Below are 20,644 nucleotides of genomic sequence, written 5' to 3' on the forward strand. Positions count from 1 at the left end.
GGATTCCAGCTTGTGTTTCCTCCAGCCCAGCATTTCTCATGATGTATTCTGCATAGAAGTTAAATAAACAGGGTGTATACAGCCTTGACATACTCCTTTTCCTATTTGGAACCAGTCTGTTGTTCCATGTCCAGTTCTAACTGTTGCTTCCTGACTTGCATACAGGCTTCTCAAGAGGCAGGTCAGGTGGTCTGGTATTCCCATCTCTTTCAGAATTTTCCACTGTTTTTTGTGATCCACACAGTCAAAGGCTTTGGCATAGTCAATAAATAATGTCTTACTCCTTTACTAAGTGATCTAGAACCAGGAGTTGCCACAAAGCAAGTCACAATAAATTTAAGAAAACTAAAACCATATCAAGCATGTTTTCTCACCACAACCGAGACTAGAAATCAAACAGAAGGAAAAAACTGCCAGAAAACAAATATGTGAAGACTAAACAATTATTATTAAACAACCAATGGATCACTGAAGAAATCAAAGAAGAAATTTTTAAAAACACCTAGAGACAAAATACAATGATCCAAAACCTATGGAATGCAGCAAAAGTAGTCCTAAGAGGGAAGCTTGTAGTGATTTAACCTGAGGGAGAAGGAAATGGCAACCCACTCCAGTATTCTTGCCTGGAGAATCCCAGGGGCAGGGGAGCCTGGTGGGCTGCCGTCTATGGGGTCGCACAGAGTTGGACATAACTGAAGCGACTTAGCAGCAGCAGCAGCTCTGAATGGAAGAGGTTTGCAAACAATATATGCCCTAAGCGGTTAACATCCAAAATGTACAAAGAACTCATACAACTCAACATAAAAACAAGAAGCAATTTAAAAATGGGCAGGTTATCTGAATAGACGTTTTTCCAAAGAAGACATACAGATAGCAGGTGCATGAAAAGATGCTCAACATCATCAGAGAAATACAAGTCAAAATCACAATGAGATATCATCTCACCCCTGTCAGAATGGCTGTTATCAAGAAAAGTATTGGCAAGGATATGGAGAAAAGTGAAGTTCCATGCACTATCAGTGGGAACGTAAATTGGTGCAGCTACTATGGAAAACAGTATGGAGATTCCTCACAAAATAAAAATAGAACTATCATGTGATCCAGAAATACCAATCCTAGATATTTTTGTGAAGAAAAGAAAAAAAGTAATTAGAAAAGATATGCACTCCCATGTTCACTGCAGTATTATTTACAATAGTCAAGATATGGATGCAACCTAAATGTCCATCGACAGATGAATGGATAAAGAAGATGTGGTATATTATATATACAATGGAATACTACTCAACCATAAAAAGGACAAAAAAAAAGACATTGTACTAATGAAGAAATCAAAGTTCAAAAAAGTGAAATGATTTAGCTGTACCAACACAGTCAGTGACAGGACAAGACTGGATGGAAGCCAAGTCTCTCTTACTCTAAGGCAGAATAGTAGAATGCTCTCTTGATGGTTACCTCTCATGTAAACTATTAAGCTCCTCCTGGGCTGTGTCCTTAATGTTTGCAAATGACCTTTCACTTATGCTATTTGTTTTTCTTTTTTCCTTTAGCTATCCTCCTGCTAACCTCAATGAACTAACCTACATCTAAGAACAGACAATAGCATCTGCCTGTGCCTATCATTATGTTGTTGTTCCATCACTAAGTTATGTCTGACTCTTTGGGACCCCATGGACTGCAGCACACCAGGCTTCCTTGTCCTTCACTATCTCCCAGAGTTTGCTCAAACTCCTGTCCATCGAGTCGGTGACACCACCCGACCATCTTATGTTTTGTCGCCCCCTTCTACTCCTCCCCTCCCCTCAGTCTTTTCCAGCATCAGGATTTTTTCCAATGAGACAGGTCTTCACATCAGGTAGCCAAAGTATTGGAGCTTCAGTATCAGTCCTTCCAATGAATATTTAGGGTTGATTTCCTTTAGGATTGGCTGGTTTGATCTCTTCGCTGTCCAAGGGACTCTTAAGAGTCTTCTCCAGCACCACAGTTCAAAAGCATCAATTCTTTGGAACTCAGCCTTCTTTATGGTCCAAATTTCACATCTGTACATGACTACTGGAAAAACCATAGCTTTGACTATATGGACCTTTGCTAGTAAAGTGATGTCTCTGCTTTTTAATACACTGTCTAGGTTTGTCATAGCTTTTCTTCCAAGGAGTAAGCAGCTTTTAATTTCAAGGTTGCAGTCACCATCTGCAGTGATTTTGGAGCCCAAGAAAATAAAATCTGCCACGGTTTCCACTTTTCCCCTTCTATTTGCCATGAAGTGATGGGACTGGATGCTATGACCTTAGTTTTTTGAATGTTGAGTTTTAAGCCAGCTTTTTCATTCTCCTCTTTCACCGGTCAAGAAGCTCTTTAGTTCCTCTTTGCTTTCTGCCTATCATTATACAAGTATGCATAAAATGCTTACTGACTATATGAAGGAAGACACTATTTTTATATGTTATTTTTATCAGTTTCTTTACACTTTTATTTTACTTATTTGGCTGTTCTCAGTCTTTGCTGAGGCACATGGGCTTCTCTCTTAAATTTGGTGCATGGGCTTAGTTGCCTCATGGCGTGCGGGATCTTAGTTCCTCAACCAGGGATTGAACCTGCATCCCCTGCCTTGGAAGACAGAGTCTTAACCACTGGACCACCAGGGGAGTCCTTACACTGTCTATATCTTAGACTATGAAAGAGCACCTCAATAGTGCTAGGCAGTCTAACAGGTAATCCAGAAAATTTAATTAATTCCTGTATCTGATGTAAAACCATTTATATACTGAAAAACAAATATAAAAAGGGAATAAAATTTCATGAAAAATAATTCAAAATCATTTATTGCACAAACCGAGGTACCTGAACTTCCCCATGTCTCCTCTTTTCAAATGCCCATCTTTCTTCATCAGACCTCTGTTCCCACTGCAGCTTTTCCAACTGTTGGGTCATTATAGCCACTTTTTTTCTTACCTGTTCCTTAAGTTCTTTATATTGAACCAGCTGTATAAAGAGTATTTAAATATTGATAATTCATTTAAAGAAGTGTGAGAGGAAATTCTATGATATTCTTTACTAGCAGATAATTAAACTTATCAAAAATGTTTTATATGAATTATACCATAATTAGCCATCTTCTCCAGCTAAGATAGCATGAACACAAAATGACATCTTATTTAAAACTGTTTAGATACATCAACAAGGTATTCAAAACCAACTCTATAAGGTCTCTGTAAGAAATTCTGTAAGAGAAAGCGCATTAAAACTCATTAATGGTCCAGAAGTAAGAGGAGTTCAGAGAAAACTATGTATTTTTCTATCTATACAGTCACAATTATTTTAGCATATATATTGTGAAATAAAGTTATCATAAAATTAATGAAAGAGATAAATAATAGAAATTTAGTTGAAAGAATGTTTGAAAACTCTGGATTATAAATTTCTGGATATCTATTATTGACATATCTTATATACTAAGTTGGATATTCATTAATCACTTAACATTTTAAACAATCTTAACCAATTTCCCTCCTGTCAATTAAGTGATCATGTCTCTTCAAAGCCATATATAATCTGACTCTTTAGTTTTTAAAATATTCATGAGGAAAAAATAATTACCTTAAGAACATATGAATATAATTATGTTTTAAAGGTAATTATTTTTTCCTCATGAATGTTAACTACCTTAAAAACATATGAATATAATTCCATAAAATGAACCATGTAATCTTGCTAAAGTATTTTCTATGACTTTAGTTAACTCACAAATGTTATGATGTCACCTACTTTTATAAAGGAAAAATAGCCTAGTGTAAAGATTAAATTTAGATTCTCCATATAGACTGAAAAATCAAAATCTCTAGAATTTAAATTCTGTGGCAATCTCTTATAATAATCAGAAAAAGTCATCCCTTAAATTCTAATCAAAAGGAGAAGCTGAAACAATAGAAACAAATGATTTCCCATATGCCAACTTTTTCACCTGATCAGCTTCTAGTTCAATGTCTCGCCCTTTATGTAACATTTCTTCCTCAATCTGCTTTTCAAAACTTCTCCATGCACCATCTAAATCAGCGAGCTCTGTCTCTAAGGCTTTTATGTCATCTTCCTGTTTAGAACATTGTTTTTCACTGTCCTTTATTGATTTTTTAGCCATATCTAATTTTTTGAGGTGGTGAGAAGTGTTTTCTTTAGCTTTAATGTATTGAGGTCTCTTCTGATTTAACAGCGCTTCAAGAGATCTAAAAAGAAAAATAAACTTTGCTTTAAAGGAAAATCTTACATAAAGGCAAGAGGCTCTTCTGATCAAATTATACATTTAAAAAGAAATGCTAAATAATGACTTTCAGAGACTATAAGCAGATCAGTGGTTGCCAGGTGAGAGGCAAAATCAAATAGGTGAAGCATTGGGGAATTTTTAAAGAGTGATAAACCACTCTGTATGATACTGCAGTGATGGACATATGACATGCATTTGTCAAAACCTACAGAAATCTACAGCTCCAAGAGTGAACTTTAATGTACAAATTTTTAAAAAATTCACTTAGAAGGCGAGGGATCCCAGATAAAATATAGAAAGTGACAAAAGAACCTAACTGTAGTACTCTGCTGGAAATGAGCAGAGTCCATAAAATTAAAAGCAAAAATAATTATACACAAGCCTTGTACTCTAGTTGATAAATTTGCTTCCCGCAAGGACATGGTTTAATAATTCTGGTACTGCCATACGTGATTACTGGAATTGAACAATTAAGCAAATGGGTATCATGTGGGATCTTCCCTCACAGTCCAGTGGTGAAGACTCCATGCTCCCACTGCAGTAGGGACAGGTTCAATCCCTGGTCAGGGAATTAAGATTTCACATGCTATGTGGCGCAGCCAAAAAGCCCCCCAAAAACCATCAATAATGATGGCAGGCTGATACTATATTAGATAGATGATCTAATAATACAACACATATATTTTTAAAATATATGGTAGAGTCTATTTATTTACTGGCCACACCATGTGGTTTGTGGGATTTTAATTCCCCAACCAGAGTTTAAACCCCACCGGACCACCAGGGAATTCCCCGTATATGATGTGTTGACATTCCTGATATACTATGATAATAATGGTATTTTACCTCTGTGGTCTTCTTCCCCAAAACCCATAAACTTGTCTAATTATGAGAAAAGTAACAGAGAAATACTAATTGAGATTCAGTCTACAAAGAGCTTGACCGATGCTTCTTAAAACTGTAAAGGATACCAATAACAAGGTTTAAGTCTGAAACTGTCACAACCAAGAGGACATTAAGAAGACACGATGACTAAATACAATATGGTATACTGGGTCAGAAAAAGCACATTAAGTAAAACATTAAAAATGAATCAAGTATGGAATTTAGCTAATAATAATGAATAAATATGGGTTAACTAATTCTGACAAGTGTAGCATACTAATAATGTAAGATGTTATTTGTTGCTCAGTCGCTAAGTCATGTCTGACTCTTTACGACCTCATGGACTGCAGCACGCCAGGCTTCCCTGTCCTTCACTACCTCCGGGAGTTTGCTCAAACTCATTTCCATTGAGTCAGTGATGCCATCCAACCATCTCATCCTCTGTAGCCCCGTCCTCCCCCTGCTGTAAGTGAGAGAAATTTAGTGTGGGGAATATGGGAACTCTATACTATCTTTATAATTTTTTGTATATCTAAAAGTATTCCAAAGTAAAAAATCTATTTTAAAAATCAATTTTCAAAGCATCCCTTAATATTTCCATCAATCTAAATAAAATCCAACTGTTAATAATGATTTTGAAAACTCACTTTAATTCTTTTTCTGTTTGTTGCAGTTGTCTGCTCAGCATTCCATGTTCCTTTTTCTTGGCTTTAACTATGTTTTCATGATGAGAAAGAGACTCTTTTGTGACACTCAAATTCTTATTCACACGCTCTAACTCAGTGTACAAAAAATTAATTTTTTTCTCATTGTGATACAGTCGGAAAAGCTGCAGTTGTATCTTGTTAATTTTCAGTTCTTCAAGGAGATTCTGGTAACGGTCTGCCTACAACAGTGAAATTCAACAACAGTTAAGAAAGAGTATATTTTACATTGACCTTTCATAAGCTCAACTAGAGTACTAATAAATGATCTCTAATGAATTTTCATTTGTCATTAACAAATGACATTCTTGCCCAAAGTACCATTATTTGGATAAGGCTTCTGCATATACTTCTATAATAAACCAGTAAAGGATTTTATATTCATGCACACAGTGGTATGGTGGTAAGAACCACTTGTTAGTCACTTAGTCATGTCCGACTCTTTATGACCCCATGGACTATAGCCCACCAGGCTCCTCTGTCCATGGGATTTTCCAGGCAAGAATACTGGAGTGGATTGCCATTTCCTTCTCCAAAAGAACTATCTGGGGCACCCACTAACTGAGTCCTGTCCCACTTCTGTCTTGACCTCAGAAGTTTGGCAAGCGAGTCTGACACCAGCTTCCCCATTTGTAAACTAAAGGAAGTAATATAACTTTCAAAGTTTCTAGCCATTTTCAATTCAAAGATTCCAGGTAAAATTTCTTCTATAGAATGTAATTTTTCCTATGAATAGAACTAATAGGACTGTTAAAGTTCTAAATTACATGTGAGATTGGGAGAATTTCCTGAGTATTTGTACCATTAGTAAAGAAAAAAGGACTGTTCTACCTTAAGAAAGCTCTTAATCAATGAAATATTCCAAATAACGGGTAAACAGCAATCTGTCAGGATGTCATTAAAAATAATCATGAAGTTGGACTATTCTAACTGTCCTTACAATGTTTAAAGCTCTGCAATTCTACTCTGCTATAAGCTTTTCCAGTATATTACAAACACTATAGTTTGACTTGCACTTACACCACCATCCCTTTCCACTGACAAAACCAAGAACACACACACACTTATAAAAATCTGAAGAAACAAAAATATCACTAATAAGGGACACGTCTACCTTTCATTCGTTTTTTCAAATATTTATTAACTGGCTATTGTGTGCCAAGCCCTCTTCTATGTGCTGTGAAATATGGTAGGGAATAAGGTAGAAACAGTCTCTGTTCTTCTTAGATTACAACCAAGTTATACTAGTGGGGCAGGGAGGGAAGCAGAGTCAGAGAATAAATAAGCAATAAATAATACACAAGATAATTTCATACAGCAAAATATGCTACAAAAGAAACAAAATGGAGTAATGCAGTAGTAGTACCAGGGAAGGGATGCTAATTTAGATTGGGAGAGTGGACAGCAAATGTCTGCCTGAGAAAATGGCTTCTTTATGAAAACTTGAATGAGAGTATTAGCCATGTAAAAATCAGGCACACAATTACCTAGGCAGAGGAAACAGCAAAAGCGCTAGGACACAAGGGAACGTGGTATTTTCAATAAATGATAAAGGTCAATGTGGTTGAAGAGTAGAGGAAGTTAAAGTTTCAGAGGTGAACAAGACGCAGATCAGCAGGCAGGAAAGGGAGACTAGATTCTCAGTGCAGTGGAAAGCATTGCTTCAAAAGAGGTTTTATGCAAAACAATGACAAAATCTGCTTTGCGTTTGATAAAAGAATACTCTAAAGGCAAACAATCATCAACAGTTTACAAGGCACTACACCACGCACTGTAAAGGGCACCAAGAAGTAACACAGAATAGCATTTACAAAGTGTGACCATGGCCTCCTAGACTTCCCCAACACCCTTTCATGGAGCCCCTGAAATCAAAACTATTTTCCTAATAATACTCAGATTTCATTTGTTTTTTTCACTGTGTTGACATTTGTACCAATGGTGTAAAAGCCAAAGGAGGGTAAAGTTCCTAGGTCTTAGCACAGGTTCAACATAGAAACAGATATGAGAATTCACAGTTTTCTATTAAGTCAGATATTCATGAAATTATAAAAGGTAAAACAATACCACCCTTCTAATTATTTGGTTTTATAAAACTCAGTTTATTTTTCAGAAAAATATGCTATTTTATGTTAACATGCAATGAGTTTATTATTGCTATTTTTACAAAAATAAATCATCAAAATATAATTTTTAAATGTCTGAGTTTAAATTTCAAATATAATTAATATTGATAGATAATTCTTTAGGGTCCTCAATAATTTTTAAAGTATAAAACGATAAGATCCAAAATTCTGAGGGCCTCTGCCATATGAGATATAAATCCCTCAAGTTTAATTTTAGTTGGGAAAATCAGACACCTTTGCAGCTCAAGTTGTCCTGCCTATTTCGGAGAAAGAAACCCAAACTAGAAAATAAACCAAAAAGTTTATCTTTGATGAATAATGGGCTTTATTTAAGTTATTAAAAGAATTTTTTTAGTAACCCCAAACCAATACTTACAATTCTAACACAGGTTTTGTATGCAACACTTAATTGGTTACCTCATGACATCTTACCTCTTCTTTCTCTAATTTTGCATGTTTGCGCTCTGCAGCTACATTTTTTTTCTTATTAAAATTAAACTGTGCATCTTCTTCCGCTTTCTGTAACTTTCTTTTCTTTTCCTCATATTCTCCTATAAGCTCTCCTGAAGTGCTGATTTCCTCAAAAAACTGGGTTCTTTCTTTGGGTTTTTTCATTGAAATTGACTCCACAGTTCCCTTTCAAAAATAGTTAAGCACACCAACATATAAAATATAGTGATACATTTTCAAAATCACGAATAAAATAAAATACTATCGCTACTTACCTGAAAAACTAGACAGTTCCGTGCTTTGACTATTATGCCTATCTTTTCCAGCTCTGTGATATAAGCAGAACGACTCATAGGATTATCATTAAAACGATATTCTGAGCATCCTCCTAAAATAAAAGAACAAATGCTATTATGGGAAGTATAAATACCAGATATGTATCAACAACTATTGAAATGGCCAGTTATGGCAGTAATATACATGTTAAAAAATGCATTTACTCAATCAACAAATGCTGAGTGTCTACTACATGCCAAGTAGTATTCTACAGTAGTAAACATAACAGACGAAAGTCTGATCTCAAGCTTATATCCTAGTAATGGAGGCAGACAAAAATGAGATAGGTAAGTAAAATAAATATCATGTAGGAAAGTGTTAAGTGCTGAGTAAAACGGAGGTAGGGAAGGGGTATGGAAGTCTCTGTGTAGGAGAAAGAGGCATCACTATTTTAAATAGGATCATTTAACAGTCTGTTTGTGTCTCCACTGAATTCGTGTGATGAAATCCTGACCCCAAAAGTGATGGTGTTAGAGGGTGAGGCCTTTAGGAGGTGATTAGATTATGATAGTGGAGCCCTCATAAATAGTATTAAGTAAGTAAGTAAGTAAAGTCACTCAGTCCTGTCTGACTCTTTGTGACCCTGTGGACTGCAGCCCACTAGGCTCCTCACTCCATGGGATTCTCCAGGCAAGAATACTGGAGTGGGTTGCCATAAATAGTGGTGCTTATAAAATAAAAAGATCCTACAAGTCTCCCAAGTCCCATCCACAATGGTAAGTCTGCAACCAGAAGAGAGCTTTCATCCAACCATGCTGGTACCCTCATCTTGGACTTTTAAAAAAACAACCAAGAGGCATCTATTTACAGAAGCCCAGTAAAATCCTAGCATAAACAGAAATATATATATATATATGTAACTCTGAATCTTATTTACTCAGGAAATACAAGGATTTGTGAATAAATCCTAACAAAATAAAAAGTCAAATATTTCATGTAATTTGCTTTTTGGTGGTAGGAAAAACTTTCTGTACAAATCAAAATATGCATTATTATAGTTGCTTCATCACTAGGAAAACTGGATAAAGATACATAAAGAATCTCAGGAAAAACTTTTATGATACCACCACCTTTGAGGTAAACTCCCCCTTTCATTTTAACCTAATAACCAGGGAGAAAAACCACTAACTGACAGTAGGGGAACCTGAATAAATATGTCTGCTTAAAGAAAAATCCAGTGGAGAATCAAATAGGTTCTATTATTTGCTTCTGATATCTGCTACCCCAAGAAAAAAAATACCTCGGATAGTCCTTGCAAATGTCTTCTCTTCTCCACTTTCTTCCAAATATACAATTTTTACACTTGCAGAAGAAGAAACAGGTTTTCCAATGTGTGCTCCATGAATGAGTTCTTGAATATTTTTCACTCTTAAATTAGCTATTTTTTCTCCCATTACAAAACTAAGTGCATCCATTACATTAGATTTCCCTGGGGAAGGAAAGACAGGAAAAAGAGTTATTTATTTTTAATGATAAAAAGTCTTGCCCAGTGTCAAAGAAACCAGGCTACTAAGGAAAGTGAAATACAACCGACGCGCTAGTGCTAAGTCACTCTCATCGTGTCCAACTCTTTGAGACCCAATGGATGGCAGCCCACCCGGCTCCTCCGTCCATGGGATTCCCCAGACAAGAATACTGGAGTGGGTTGCCACTTCCTTCTCCAGGGGATTTTCCTGATCCAGAGATGGAACCCGCATCTCTTATGTCTCTTGCACTGGCAGGCAGGTTCTTTACCACCAGTGTGACCTACGAAGCCCGATACAGCCGATACACGTCTAACTAGTACTGTTTTTTTCTGTATTCAAAACACATGTGACTGAACAATTTTATGTAGATAACTGGTTTCTGTGTAGCTATGGTAGAGTATTAAGTGATATAAATGTAAAGCTCTATACCAGAGCTAAGCCTCAGCTCTCTCCCATCATCAAGTATTATACCATGGCAAATCATTTAACTTCTCTGAATTTCGGGTATCTCCACCTTAGAAATTTTAAGTGTCACATTTTTAAAAAGGGTATCCTCAGGATTTTCCTAAGGGCTAGACTAGGGTTGCTAGAATATTTATGGTTGGTTTGTGTTGGATAGTGTAGATCAGTTACATAGCATGTCCAAGGCTGTCATCCTATGAAAGTTCTGCTTACAAAGTTAGCAGGTATCATGGGATTAGGATTTGGATTCTGTGAGGATTCCTACCACTTCCTTTTTTCTGGCCACACCCATGGCTTGTGGGATCTTGGTTCCTCACCAGGAAGTGAACCTGTTCCCCTTGTGGGGGCAGCAGCATGGAGTCTTAACACTTGAACCACCAGGGAAGTCCCTCCACCACTTTCTGTTAAGAATGTATCACTGTGCCTAAACTGTTTGTATCAACAATATGATCTAGGCTAAACACTTGCTTTCTTTCTCGCAGTCTGGAATTTTGGGGAATGGAGGTGCTTATGTGACCATTCCCTAATATAAATCCTCAGAGTTGAGTCTTTAATGAGTTTTTGGTTAACAGCATCTCAGATATGTCGTCACAACTTGTTGTTGGAAGAATTAAGCCTGTCCTGCGAGACTTCACTGGGGGAGGATTCACGGAACCTTGCAACTGGTTTCCTAGAGTTCCTCATGTGCCTTTTCCCTTTGCGGAGTTTTCTTTGTTTCCTTTCACTGTTATGAGTAACAGTCCTGGGTACAACTATATGCTGAGTCCTATGAGTCCTCCTAGTGAATCACCAAAACTGGGGGTAGTCTTGGTGACTCCCAACTCAAGTGGCAAACAGTTCTGCAACCATGAGCACAGAGTACAAAACAACTTTCAACGTGCAGTGTCATTTCAACTACAACTATCTCTTTAATGTTTTTTCTTATTCACATTCATTCCCTCATATCCACAAGCAATTTAAATTTCTAGCGCCAAAAGCAGAAAAAGTAACATAGAAGGATATTGCAAATCACTGGAAATATGGCTTAGAAGTTCACTGTCTTTTTTAAAAGAACTAGAAGTGGTTAAAAATGCTGCAAATATATTTAGCTAAGTTTCAGTTAACTAACAGGTATGAAACATGGCTTTTTGGGGGGTTAACAGATAATCTGCAGATTGAAAGCTATTGTAAGATGGTTACATTCACAGAAAGTGAAAGTCGCTCAGTCATGTCTGACTCTTTGCAACCTCATGGACTATTCAGTCCATGGAATTCTCCAGGCCAGAATACTGCAGGGGTAGCCTTTCCCTTCTCCAGGGTATCTTCCCAACCCAGGGATCAAACCCAGGTCTCCCACATTGCAGGTGGATTCCTTACCATCTGAGCCACAAGGGAAGTCCAAGAATACTGGAGTGGGTAGCCTATCCCTTCTCCAGGGGATCCTTCCCACCTAGGAATTGAACAGGGGTTTCCAGAATTGCAGGTGGATTCTTTGCCACCTGAGCATATGTAGGTTACATATATAGAACGTTAACTGAAGTTATGAAGTCTGATGGTAACAGAATTAAACAGAAATTAGTTTTATCGATCCTTATTTAAAATCTGCCTAAAATAAATGCCTCCCCACCCACGTCCAAGGTAGGGAGCAGCGGCTCTGCTCCACTGGAGCAGCCATGAAGAGAGACCCCACGTCCAAGGTAAGAGAAACCCAAGTAAGATGGTAGGCGCTGAGAGACGGCATCAGAAGGCAGACAGACTGAAACCACAATCACAGAAAGCAGGCCAATCTAATCACATGGACCACAGCTCGTCTAACTCAATGAAACTAAGCCATGCTGTGTGGGGCAACCCAAGACAGGAGGGTCACAGTGGAGAGGTCTGACAATATGTGGACCACTGGAGAAGGGAATGGCAAACCACTTCAGTATTCTTGCCTTGAGAACCCCATGAACAGTATGAAAAGGAAAAAAGATAGGACACTGAAAGATGAAATCCCCAGGTTGGTAGGTGCCCAATATGCTACCGGATATCAGTGGAGAAATAACTCCAGAAAGAATGAAAGGATGCAGCCAAAGCAAAAAAAATACCCAGTTGTGGATGGGACTGGTGATAGAAACAAGGTTCAACGCTGGAAAGAGCAATATTGCATAGGAACCTGGAATGTTAGGTCCATGAATTGAAAGTGGTCAAATAGGAGATGCCAAGAGTGAATGTTGACATTCTAGGAATCAGCGAACTAAGATGGACTGGAACGGATGAATTTAACTCAGATGACCATTATATCTACTACCGTGGGCAGGAATCCCTTAGAAGAAATGGAGCAGCCATCACAGTCAACAAAAGGGTCTGAAATGCAGTACTTGGATGCAGTCTCAAAAACGACAGAATGGTCTCTGTTCGTTTCCAAGGCAAACAATTCAATATCACAGTAATCCAAGTCTATGCCCCAACCAGTAACGCTGAAGCAGTTGAAGTTGAACAGTTCCATGAAGACCTACAAGACCTTTTAGAACTAACACCCAAAAAAGATGTCCTTTTCATTATAGGGGACTGGAATGCAAAAGTAGGAAGTCAAGAAACACCTGGAGTAACAGGCAAATTTGGCCTTGGAGTACAGAATGAAGCAGGGCAAAGGCTAACAGATTTCTGCCAAGAGAACACACTGGTCATAGCAAACACCCTCTTCCAACAACACAAGAGAAGACTCTACACATGGACATCACCAGATGGTCAACACCGAAATCAGACTGATTATATTATTTGCAGCCAAAAATGGAGAAGCTCTATACAGTCAGCAAAAACAAGACCGGGAGCTGACTGTGGCTCAGATCATGAACTCCTTATTGCCAAATTCAGACTGAAATTGAAGAAAGTGGGGAAAACCACTAGACCATTCAGGTATGACCTCAATCAAATCCCTTATGATTATACAGTGGAAGGGAGAAATAGATTTAAGGGCCTAGATCTGTTAGATAGAGTGCATGATGAACTATGGACTGAGGTTCGTGACACTGTACAGGAGGCAGGGATGAAGACCATCCCCAAGAAAAAGAAATGCAAAAAAGCAAACTGGCTGTCTGAGGAGGCCTTACAAATAGCTGTGAGAAGAGGAGAAGCCAAAAGCAAAGGAGAAAAGGAAAGATGTGCCCATTTGAATGCAGAGTTCCAAAGAATAGTAAGGAGAGATAAGAAAGCCTTCCTCAGTGATCAGTGCAAAGAAATAGAGGAAAACAACAGAATGGGAAAGACTAGAGACCTCTTCAAGAAAATTAGAGATACCAAGGGAACATTTCATGCAAAGATGGGCTCGATAAAGGACAGAAATGGTATGGCCCTAACAGAAGCAGAAGATATTAAGAAGAGGAGGCAAGAATACATAGAACAACTGTACAAAAAAGATCTTCACGACCCAGATGATCACAATGGTGTGATCACTCACCTAGAGCCAGACATCCTGGAATGTGAAGTCAAGCAGGCCTTAGGAAGCATCACTACGAACAAAGCTAGTGGAGGTGATGGAATTCCAGTGGAGCTATTTCAAATCTTAAAAGACGATGATGTGAAAGTGCTGCACTCAATATGCCAGCAAATTTGGAAAACTCAGCAGTGGCCACAGGACTGGAAAAGGTCAGTTTTCATTCCAATGCCAAAGAAAGGCAATGCCAAAGAATGCTCAAACTACAGCACAATTACACTCATCTCATAAGCTAGTAAGTAATGCTCAAAATTCTCCAAGCCAGGCTTCAGCAATACGTGAACCGTGAACTTCCAGATGGTCAAGCTAGTTTTAGAAAAGGCAGAGGAACCAGAGGTCAAATTGCCAACATCTGCTGGACCACTGAAAAAGCAAGGGAGTTCCAGAAAAACATCTATTTCTGCTTTATTGACTATGCCAAAGCCTTTGACTGTGTGGATCACAATAAACTGTGGAAAATTATGAAAGAGATGTGAGAAACCTGCATGCAGGTCAGGAAGCAACAGTTAGAATTGGACATGGAGCAACAGACTGGTTCCAGATAGGAAAAGGAGTACGTCAAGGCTGTATATTGTCACCCTGCTTATTTAACTTCTATGCAGAGTACATCACGAGAAACGATGGGCTGGAGGAAACACAAGCTGGAAACATTGCTGGGAGAAATATCAATAACCTCAGATATGCAGATAACACCACCCTTATGGCAGAAAGCAAAGAGGAACTAAAGAGCCTTTTGATGAAAGTGAAAGAGGAGAGTGAAAAAGTTGGCTTAAAGCTCAACATTCAGAAAACGAAGATCATGGCATCTGTTCCCATCACTTCATGGCAAATAGATGGGGAAACAATGGAAACAGCGGCTGACTTTATTTTGGGGGGCTCCAAAATCACTGCAGAGAGTGAGTGTAGCCATGAAATTAAAAGATGCTTACTCCTTGGAAGGAAAGTTATGACCAACCTAGACAGCACATTAAAAAGCAGAGACATTACTTTGTCAACAAAGGTCCGTCTAGTCAAGGCTATGGTTTTTCCAATGGTCATGCACAGATGTGAGAGTTGGACTATAAAGAAAGCTGAGCGCTGAAGAATTGATGCTTTTGAACTGTGGTGTTGGAGAAGACTCTTGAGAGTCCCTTGGACTGCAAGGAGATCCAACCAGTCCATTCTAAAGGAGATCAGTCCTGGGTGTTCATTGGAAGGACTGATGTTGAAGCTGAAATTCCAATACTTTGGCCGCCTGATGTGAAGAGCTGACTCATTTGAAAAGACCCTGATGCTGGGAAAGGTTGAGGGCGGAGGAGAAGGGGAAGACAGAGAATGAGATGGTTGGATGGCATCACCGACTCAATGGACATGAGTCTGGGTAAACTCCAGGAGTTGGTGATGGACAGGGTTGCCTGGTGTGCTGCAGTTCAAGGTGTCGCTAAGAGTTGGACACGACTGAGCAACTAAACTGAACTGAATCCAAACTCATTCATTACATTAATTCTTTTGTGTCCTAGGTCATAAGGATACAGTAAATGAACGAGATAACAACCCTGTCTAACAAATGTCATAATCGACTAAGAGGTGAAACAACAAACAGGAATTATATATTATAGTAAGTGTTGGTGAGGAAACAAACTGAGGGGTGAAACAGAGGGTAACTGGGAGAGGTAACTTCTGATAGGATCAAGAAACATTTATTAAGTAGGGACTTCCCTGGTGGGTCATTTAGTAAAGAATCTGCCTGTAATACAGGAGACCACCTATTGACAAAAATGAATGAATGAATGAACCAACCAAGTTAAGTTTTGTAATGGTCAGAGCAGGAACCTCTGCTATAAATAACTCAAAATCAACATCAGGAAAATAATTCTGGAAGAGTAATATTTTAGACTATCATCACTTGATGAAGATGAACCAAGTATTCAAAGATATAAAAATTACAATATCACTCTCCCATCTCAAAACCTTAATTTTTGCACTCATCTGCCCTCTTACCAACAGCTGCTAAGTCCCTTCTGATTTCAACTCTGCATATCTCTTCCATTCTTCTCTTTCCTTACCATTCTTCTAGTTTTTCAACCCCTCCTTTCTTTCAGAAGACTCTTAGCTGGACTCAACATTCACTCTCTTGCCTCTTCAAATTCATTCCTTCATTCTATAAACATTTATGGAACACCTATTAATCAGGCATCCTCCTAATTACTGAGGCTAAAAAGAAACAGTATGTAGGATTTTCCCCTAAGGTGCTTACAGTGGGGAATATTATCAATTTTTATTGAACCTCACTTCATAAATAAAAAAGCAGATGCTCAAACAATCATATTTGGGGGTTAGGTGTCTAATTCCAAAATCTATACTCTTCCCCCTAAAAGCAGGAAATTATAACTTACCACAATAAGTTCTAATCTAAAATTAATACACAAAGAACTATGAAACACTTAGGGGCAGCACTAACTACTGGAGACTCTGAGTAGGCTTTGCAGGAGACACTTCTGGGCTAAATTTTAAAGAGGAAGTAGAAGTTTGGGGAAGCGATGCTGAAGGTAAACATAACCATTACAGCTTGATCACTGGTACACCGGGAAAGGAAGGTACCACTCTATTAAGAATGGACTTCCCAGGTGGCACTAGTGGTAAAGAACCCGCCTGCAAATGCAGGAGACATAAGAAACTCTGGTTTGATCCCTGGATTGGGAAGGTCCCCCATGGCTATCCACTCCAGTATTCTTGCCTGGAGAATCCCATGGACAGAGAAGCCTGGCGGTAACAGTCCATAGGACTGCAGAGAGTCAGACAAATTGAAGCAACTTAGCACATTCTAGTAAGAAAAGGGTAAGTAATGATAAAGAGAGTCCCTTGGACGACAAGATCAAACCAGTCAATCCTAAAGGAAATCAGTCCTGAATATTCATTGGAAGGACTGATGATGAAGCTGAAATTCCAATACTTTGGCCACCTGATGTGAAGAACTGACTCATCTGAAAAGACCCTGATGCTGGGAAAGACTGAAGGCAGGAGAAGGGGATGACAGAGGATAAGATGGTTGGATGGCATCACCAACTCAGTGGGCATGAGTTTGAGCAAGCTCCGGAGTTGGTGATAGACAGGGAAGCCTGGCGTGCTACAGTCCATGGGGTCGCAAAGAGTAGGACACAACTGAGCAACTGAACAGAACTGAACGGAATATACAGAGATGGAACAAAGCTTGCAAGGTCAGGAATGAAAAGAGAGAAACTAAACTTAATGCTGAAGATTACAGGAAGCTACAGAGGATTTCAGGAATAGCAGTGACTTTTTCAGATACATTTTAGAAAGATTTCTAAGACAACCCACCAGAAAAATGGGCAAAGAACATAAAAGGGCAACTCAGAGAATAAGAAATACAAAAGGCCTTAACATATGAAAAGACACTTGAGCTCAGTTCAAGTGTACTGAGTGGAGTTCAAGACTTTGTACAAACACTCATTCCAAGTATCACACCATTGGAAATGCAAAACGGAATTGAGCAACCCTTCACATAATCATCAGTTAAAAGGTGAAAATCACCTGGTGGTGGGCTCAGTAACTTCCTGATAAATGAGTGGAGTCAGGATAACAATGCAGGACTGACTACAGTAATCATTTTTTCAATGTTTTCTGATAATAGAGTAAAGAGAAAATGAGGAAATATATTACAGAGAAGAGGCAAGGAAATCACATATGTGAATACATCCAAGCTCAGGTATTCTTTCATGTGAGCTTCCCTGGTGGCTCAGACAGTAAAGTATCTGCCTGGAATGCGGGAGACTTGGGTTCATTCTCTGGGTCGGGAAGATCCCCTGGAGGAGGGCATAGCAACCCACTCCAGTTTCTTGCCTGGAGAATCCCCATGGACAGAGGAGCCTGGTGGGCTACAGTCCACGGGGTCGGAAAAAGGCAGACTGAGTAACTAAGCACATTCTTTCACATATACTAAGTGCAAAAGAAAACCTTAAACAACAGCTGTTTTTAAAATGCAACAGAAATTTTACACTTCCACAATAATTATATTCCAGATTTGGTGTGCCCAGAAGGCACACATTTAAGTGCCCCCTATTCGTATCTGACATATACATGAATTTACTGAGGCAACAGGTCTCTTTCAACTCAGAAAAGGTTTCTGAGCTAAGAAAGGAAATCTGGACTGAGAAAGCCAAATTGGAGTCTCCAGATTTCGGAAAAATCTCAAGGTCACTATTGTTTTAGAGCTTACTCCCACCTGCTTTGGGTCATTAACCCACTCTTTCCAATCATGGAGCCAAGGTGAACCTGGCCAGGCCCCAATTCCAGTCCAGACTCTGCCACTTACTGGGCAATCTTAGACCCTCTGAACCTCAGTTCCCTCCACTGTAAAATGGGAATTATATGCATTTGTGAGGATTAAACAAAAAGGGTACCAGGAATTTGGGGAAAGCTCAATTATCGCAGTCATTTCCATAATATTCCTGAGAGGGTTCCTTGGATCCAAACAGTTGTTCAAGCCCCTTGAAACCAATGACTTCCTCCCAATCTCACTCCCATTATGTCCTTTTAGATGAGAAAGGGAAGGGGATGGAGAGGAGACCAACCACGGCTAAGGACAAGAGGAGGAACCCACAGGGCAGAGGAGCAGGGGTGAAGGAGAGGAGAGTCCAGGGTGGAACCCTGGGACTGGGGCTGCAGGGCGGGGTTCTGGCCTGGGTGGGGTCTGAGCATCATGGAGTTGGGGCAGTGAGTGAGGGCCAGGCCCCTGGGGGTGCAGTCTGAGGGTCGGGGAGCTGGGGCAAAGGTGAGGGTCAGGCTCCCGGGGGTGCTGTCTGAGGGTCAGGGAGCTGGGACAAGGGTAAGGGTGAGGCCCCGGGGTGCGGTCTGAGGGTCGGGGAGCTGGGGCAGCGGGTGAGGGTCAGGCCCCTGGGGGTGCGGTCTGAGGGTCGGGGAGCTGGGGCAGCGGGTGAGGGTCAGGCCCCTGGGGGTGCGGTCTGAGGGTCGGGGAGCTGGGGCAGCGGGTGAGGGTCAGGCCCCTGGGGGTGCGGTCTGAGGTCAGGGAGCTGGGGCAGCAGAGGAGGGTCAGGCTCCTGGGGGTGCAGTCAGGGGCTCGGGGAGCTGGGGCAAGGGTGAGGGTCAGGCTCCCAGGGGTGTGGTCTGAGGGTCAGGGAGCTGGGGCAAGGGTGAGAGTCAGGCTCCCAGGGGTGTGGTCTGAGGGTCAGGGAGCTGGGGCAAGGGTGAGGGTCAGGCTCCCAGGGGTGTGGTCTGAGGGTCAGGGAGCTGGGGCAAGGGTGAGAGTCAGGCTCCCAGGGGTGTGGTCTGAGGGTCAGGGAGCTGGGGCAAGGGTGAGGGTCAGGCTCCCAGGGGTGTGGTCTGAGGGTCAGGGAGCTGGGGCAGAAGAGGAGGGTCAGGCTCCTGGGGGTGCAGTCAGGGGCTCGGGGAGCTGGGGCAAGGGTGAGGGTCAGGCTCCCGGGGGTGCTGTCTGAGGGTCAGGGAGCTGGGACAAAGGTAAGGGTGAGGCCCCTGGGGGTGTGGTCTGAGGGTCGGGGAACTGGGGCAGCGGCTGAGGGTCAGGCCCCTGGGGGTGCGATCTAAGGGTAGGGGAGCTGGAGCAGCGGGCCAGGGTCAGGCCCCTGGGGGCGCGGTCTGAGGTCAGGGAGCTGGGGCAGTGGAGGAGGGTCAGGCCCCTGGCGGTGCGGTCTGACGATGAGGGTCAGGCCCCTGGGGGTGCGGTCTGAGGATGAGGGTCAGGGAGCTGGGGCAGCAGAGGAGGGTCAGGCTCCCGGGGTGCAGTCAGGGGCTCGGGGAGCTGGGGCAGTGGGCAAGCATCAGGCCCCTAGGCGTGCGGCCTGAGGGTCGGGGGGCCAGGGCAGAGGGCGAGGGTCAGGCCCCTGGGGATGCGGTCTGAGGGTCAGGGAGCTGGGGCAGCAGAGGAGGGTCAGGCTCCGGTCAGGCTCCCGGGGGTGCGGTCGGGGGTCGGGGAGCTGGGGCAGCGGGCGAGCGTCAGGCCCCTGGGGGTGCGGCCTGAGGATCAGGGGGCCGGGGCAGAGGGCGAGGGTCAGGCCTCTGGGGGTGCGGTCTGAGGTCAGGGAGCTCGGGCAGCAGAGGAGGGTCAGGCTCCCGGGGGTGCAGTCGGGGGGCCGGGGCCGAGGGGGACGGTTGGCCGGCGAGAGGAGGCTCCCTGCCACTTCCAACCCGCCCTGGATGGAGTCTGAGGGTCGCTTCCCACCCCATCCTCCATCCCACCCCGTCCCTGAGGTGGGCGGCGAGGGTCGAGCCTGAGACCAGGCCTTGAGGCCTCCCTCACGTTTCCTCAGGCAAGAGGCGGCTCGGCCGACTGCGGCGGGAGAAGACATTCTAGGTCCCGAGTTACCAGAGCCGTTGGGGCCGATGATGCAGGTGAACCTCTTGAAAGGGCCTATGACCTGGCGGCCCCGCCACGACTTAAAGTTCTCCACAAGCAGCACTTCCAAATGGCTCATGGCTGCGCCCTCCGCGCCTCAGCTGCGTTCTCACACGCTGGCGGGAAAAGCGCGGGA

General features: G+C 41.6%; 1 protein-coding gene across 1 annotated transcript in view; it reads right to left on the reverse strand.

Annotated features, from left to right (window-relative positions):
- Positions 1-20,587, reverse strand: part of SMC1B (structural maintenance of chromosomes 1B) — an 83,451-nt gene extending 62,864 nt beyond the window's left edge. Inside the window, exons 1-7 of the mRNA XM_068971560.1 lie at positions 20,479-20,587; positions 9,997-10,185; positions 8,696-8,808; positions 8,403-8,606; positions 5,791-6,029; positions 3,962-4,220; positions 2,842-2,982 (exon numbers count right to left, since the gene is read on the reverse strand). Coding sequence (XP_068827661.1) covers positions 2,842-2,982; positions 3,962-4,220; positions 5,791-6,029; positions 8,403-8,606; positions 8,696-8,808; positions 9,997-10,185; positions 20,479-20,587 — 1,254 coding nt within the window. The remainder of the gene's footprint in view (positions 1-2,841; positions 2,983-3,961; positions 4,221-5,790; positions 6,030-8,402; positions 8,607-8,695; positions 8,809-9,996; positions 10,186-20,478) is intronic.
- Between the last annotated feature and the right edge of the window lie 57 nt (positions 20,588-20,644).

Source organism: Capricornis sumatraensis, chromosome 4 (assembly GCF_032405125.1).
Source record: "Capricornis sumatraensis isolate serow.1 chromosome 4, serow.2, whole genome shotgun sequence".
NCBI classification, from domain to species: domain Eukaryota; kingdom Metazoa; phylum Chordata; class Mammalia; order Artiodactyla; family Bovidae; genus Capricornis; species Capricornis sumatraensis.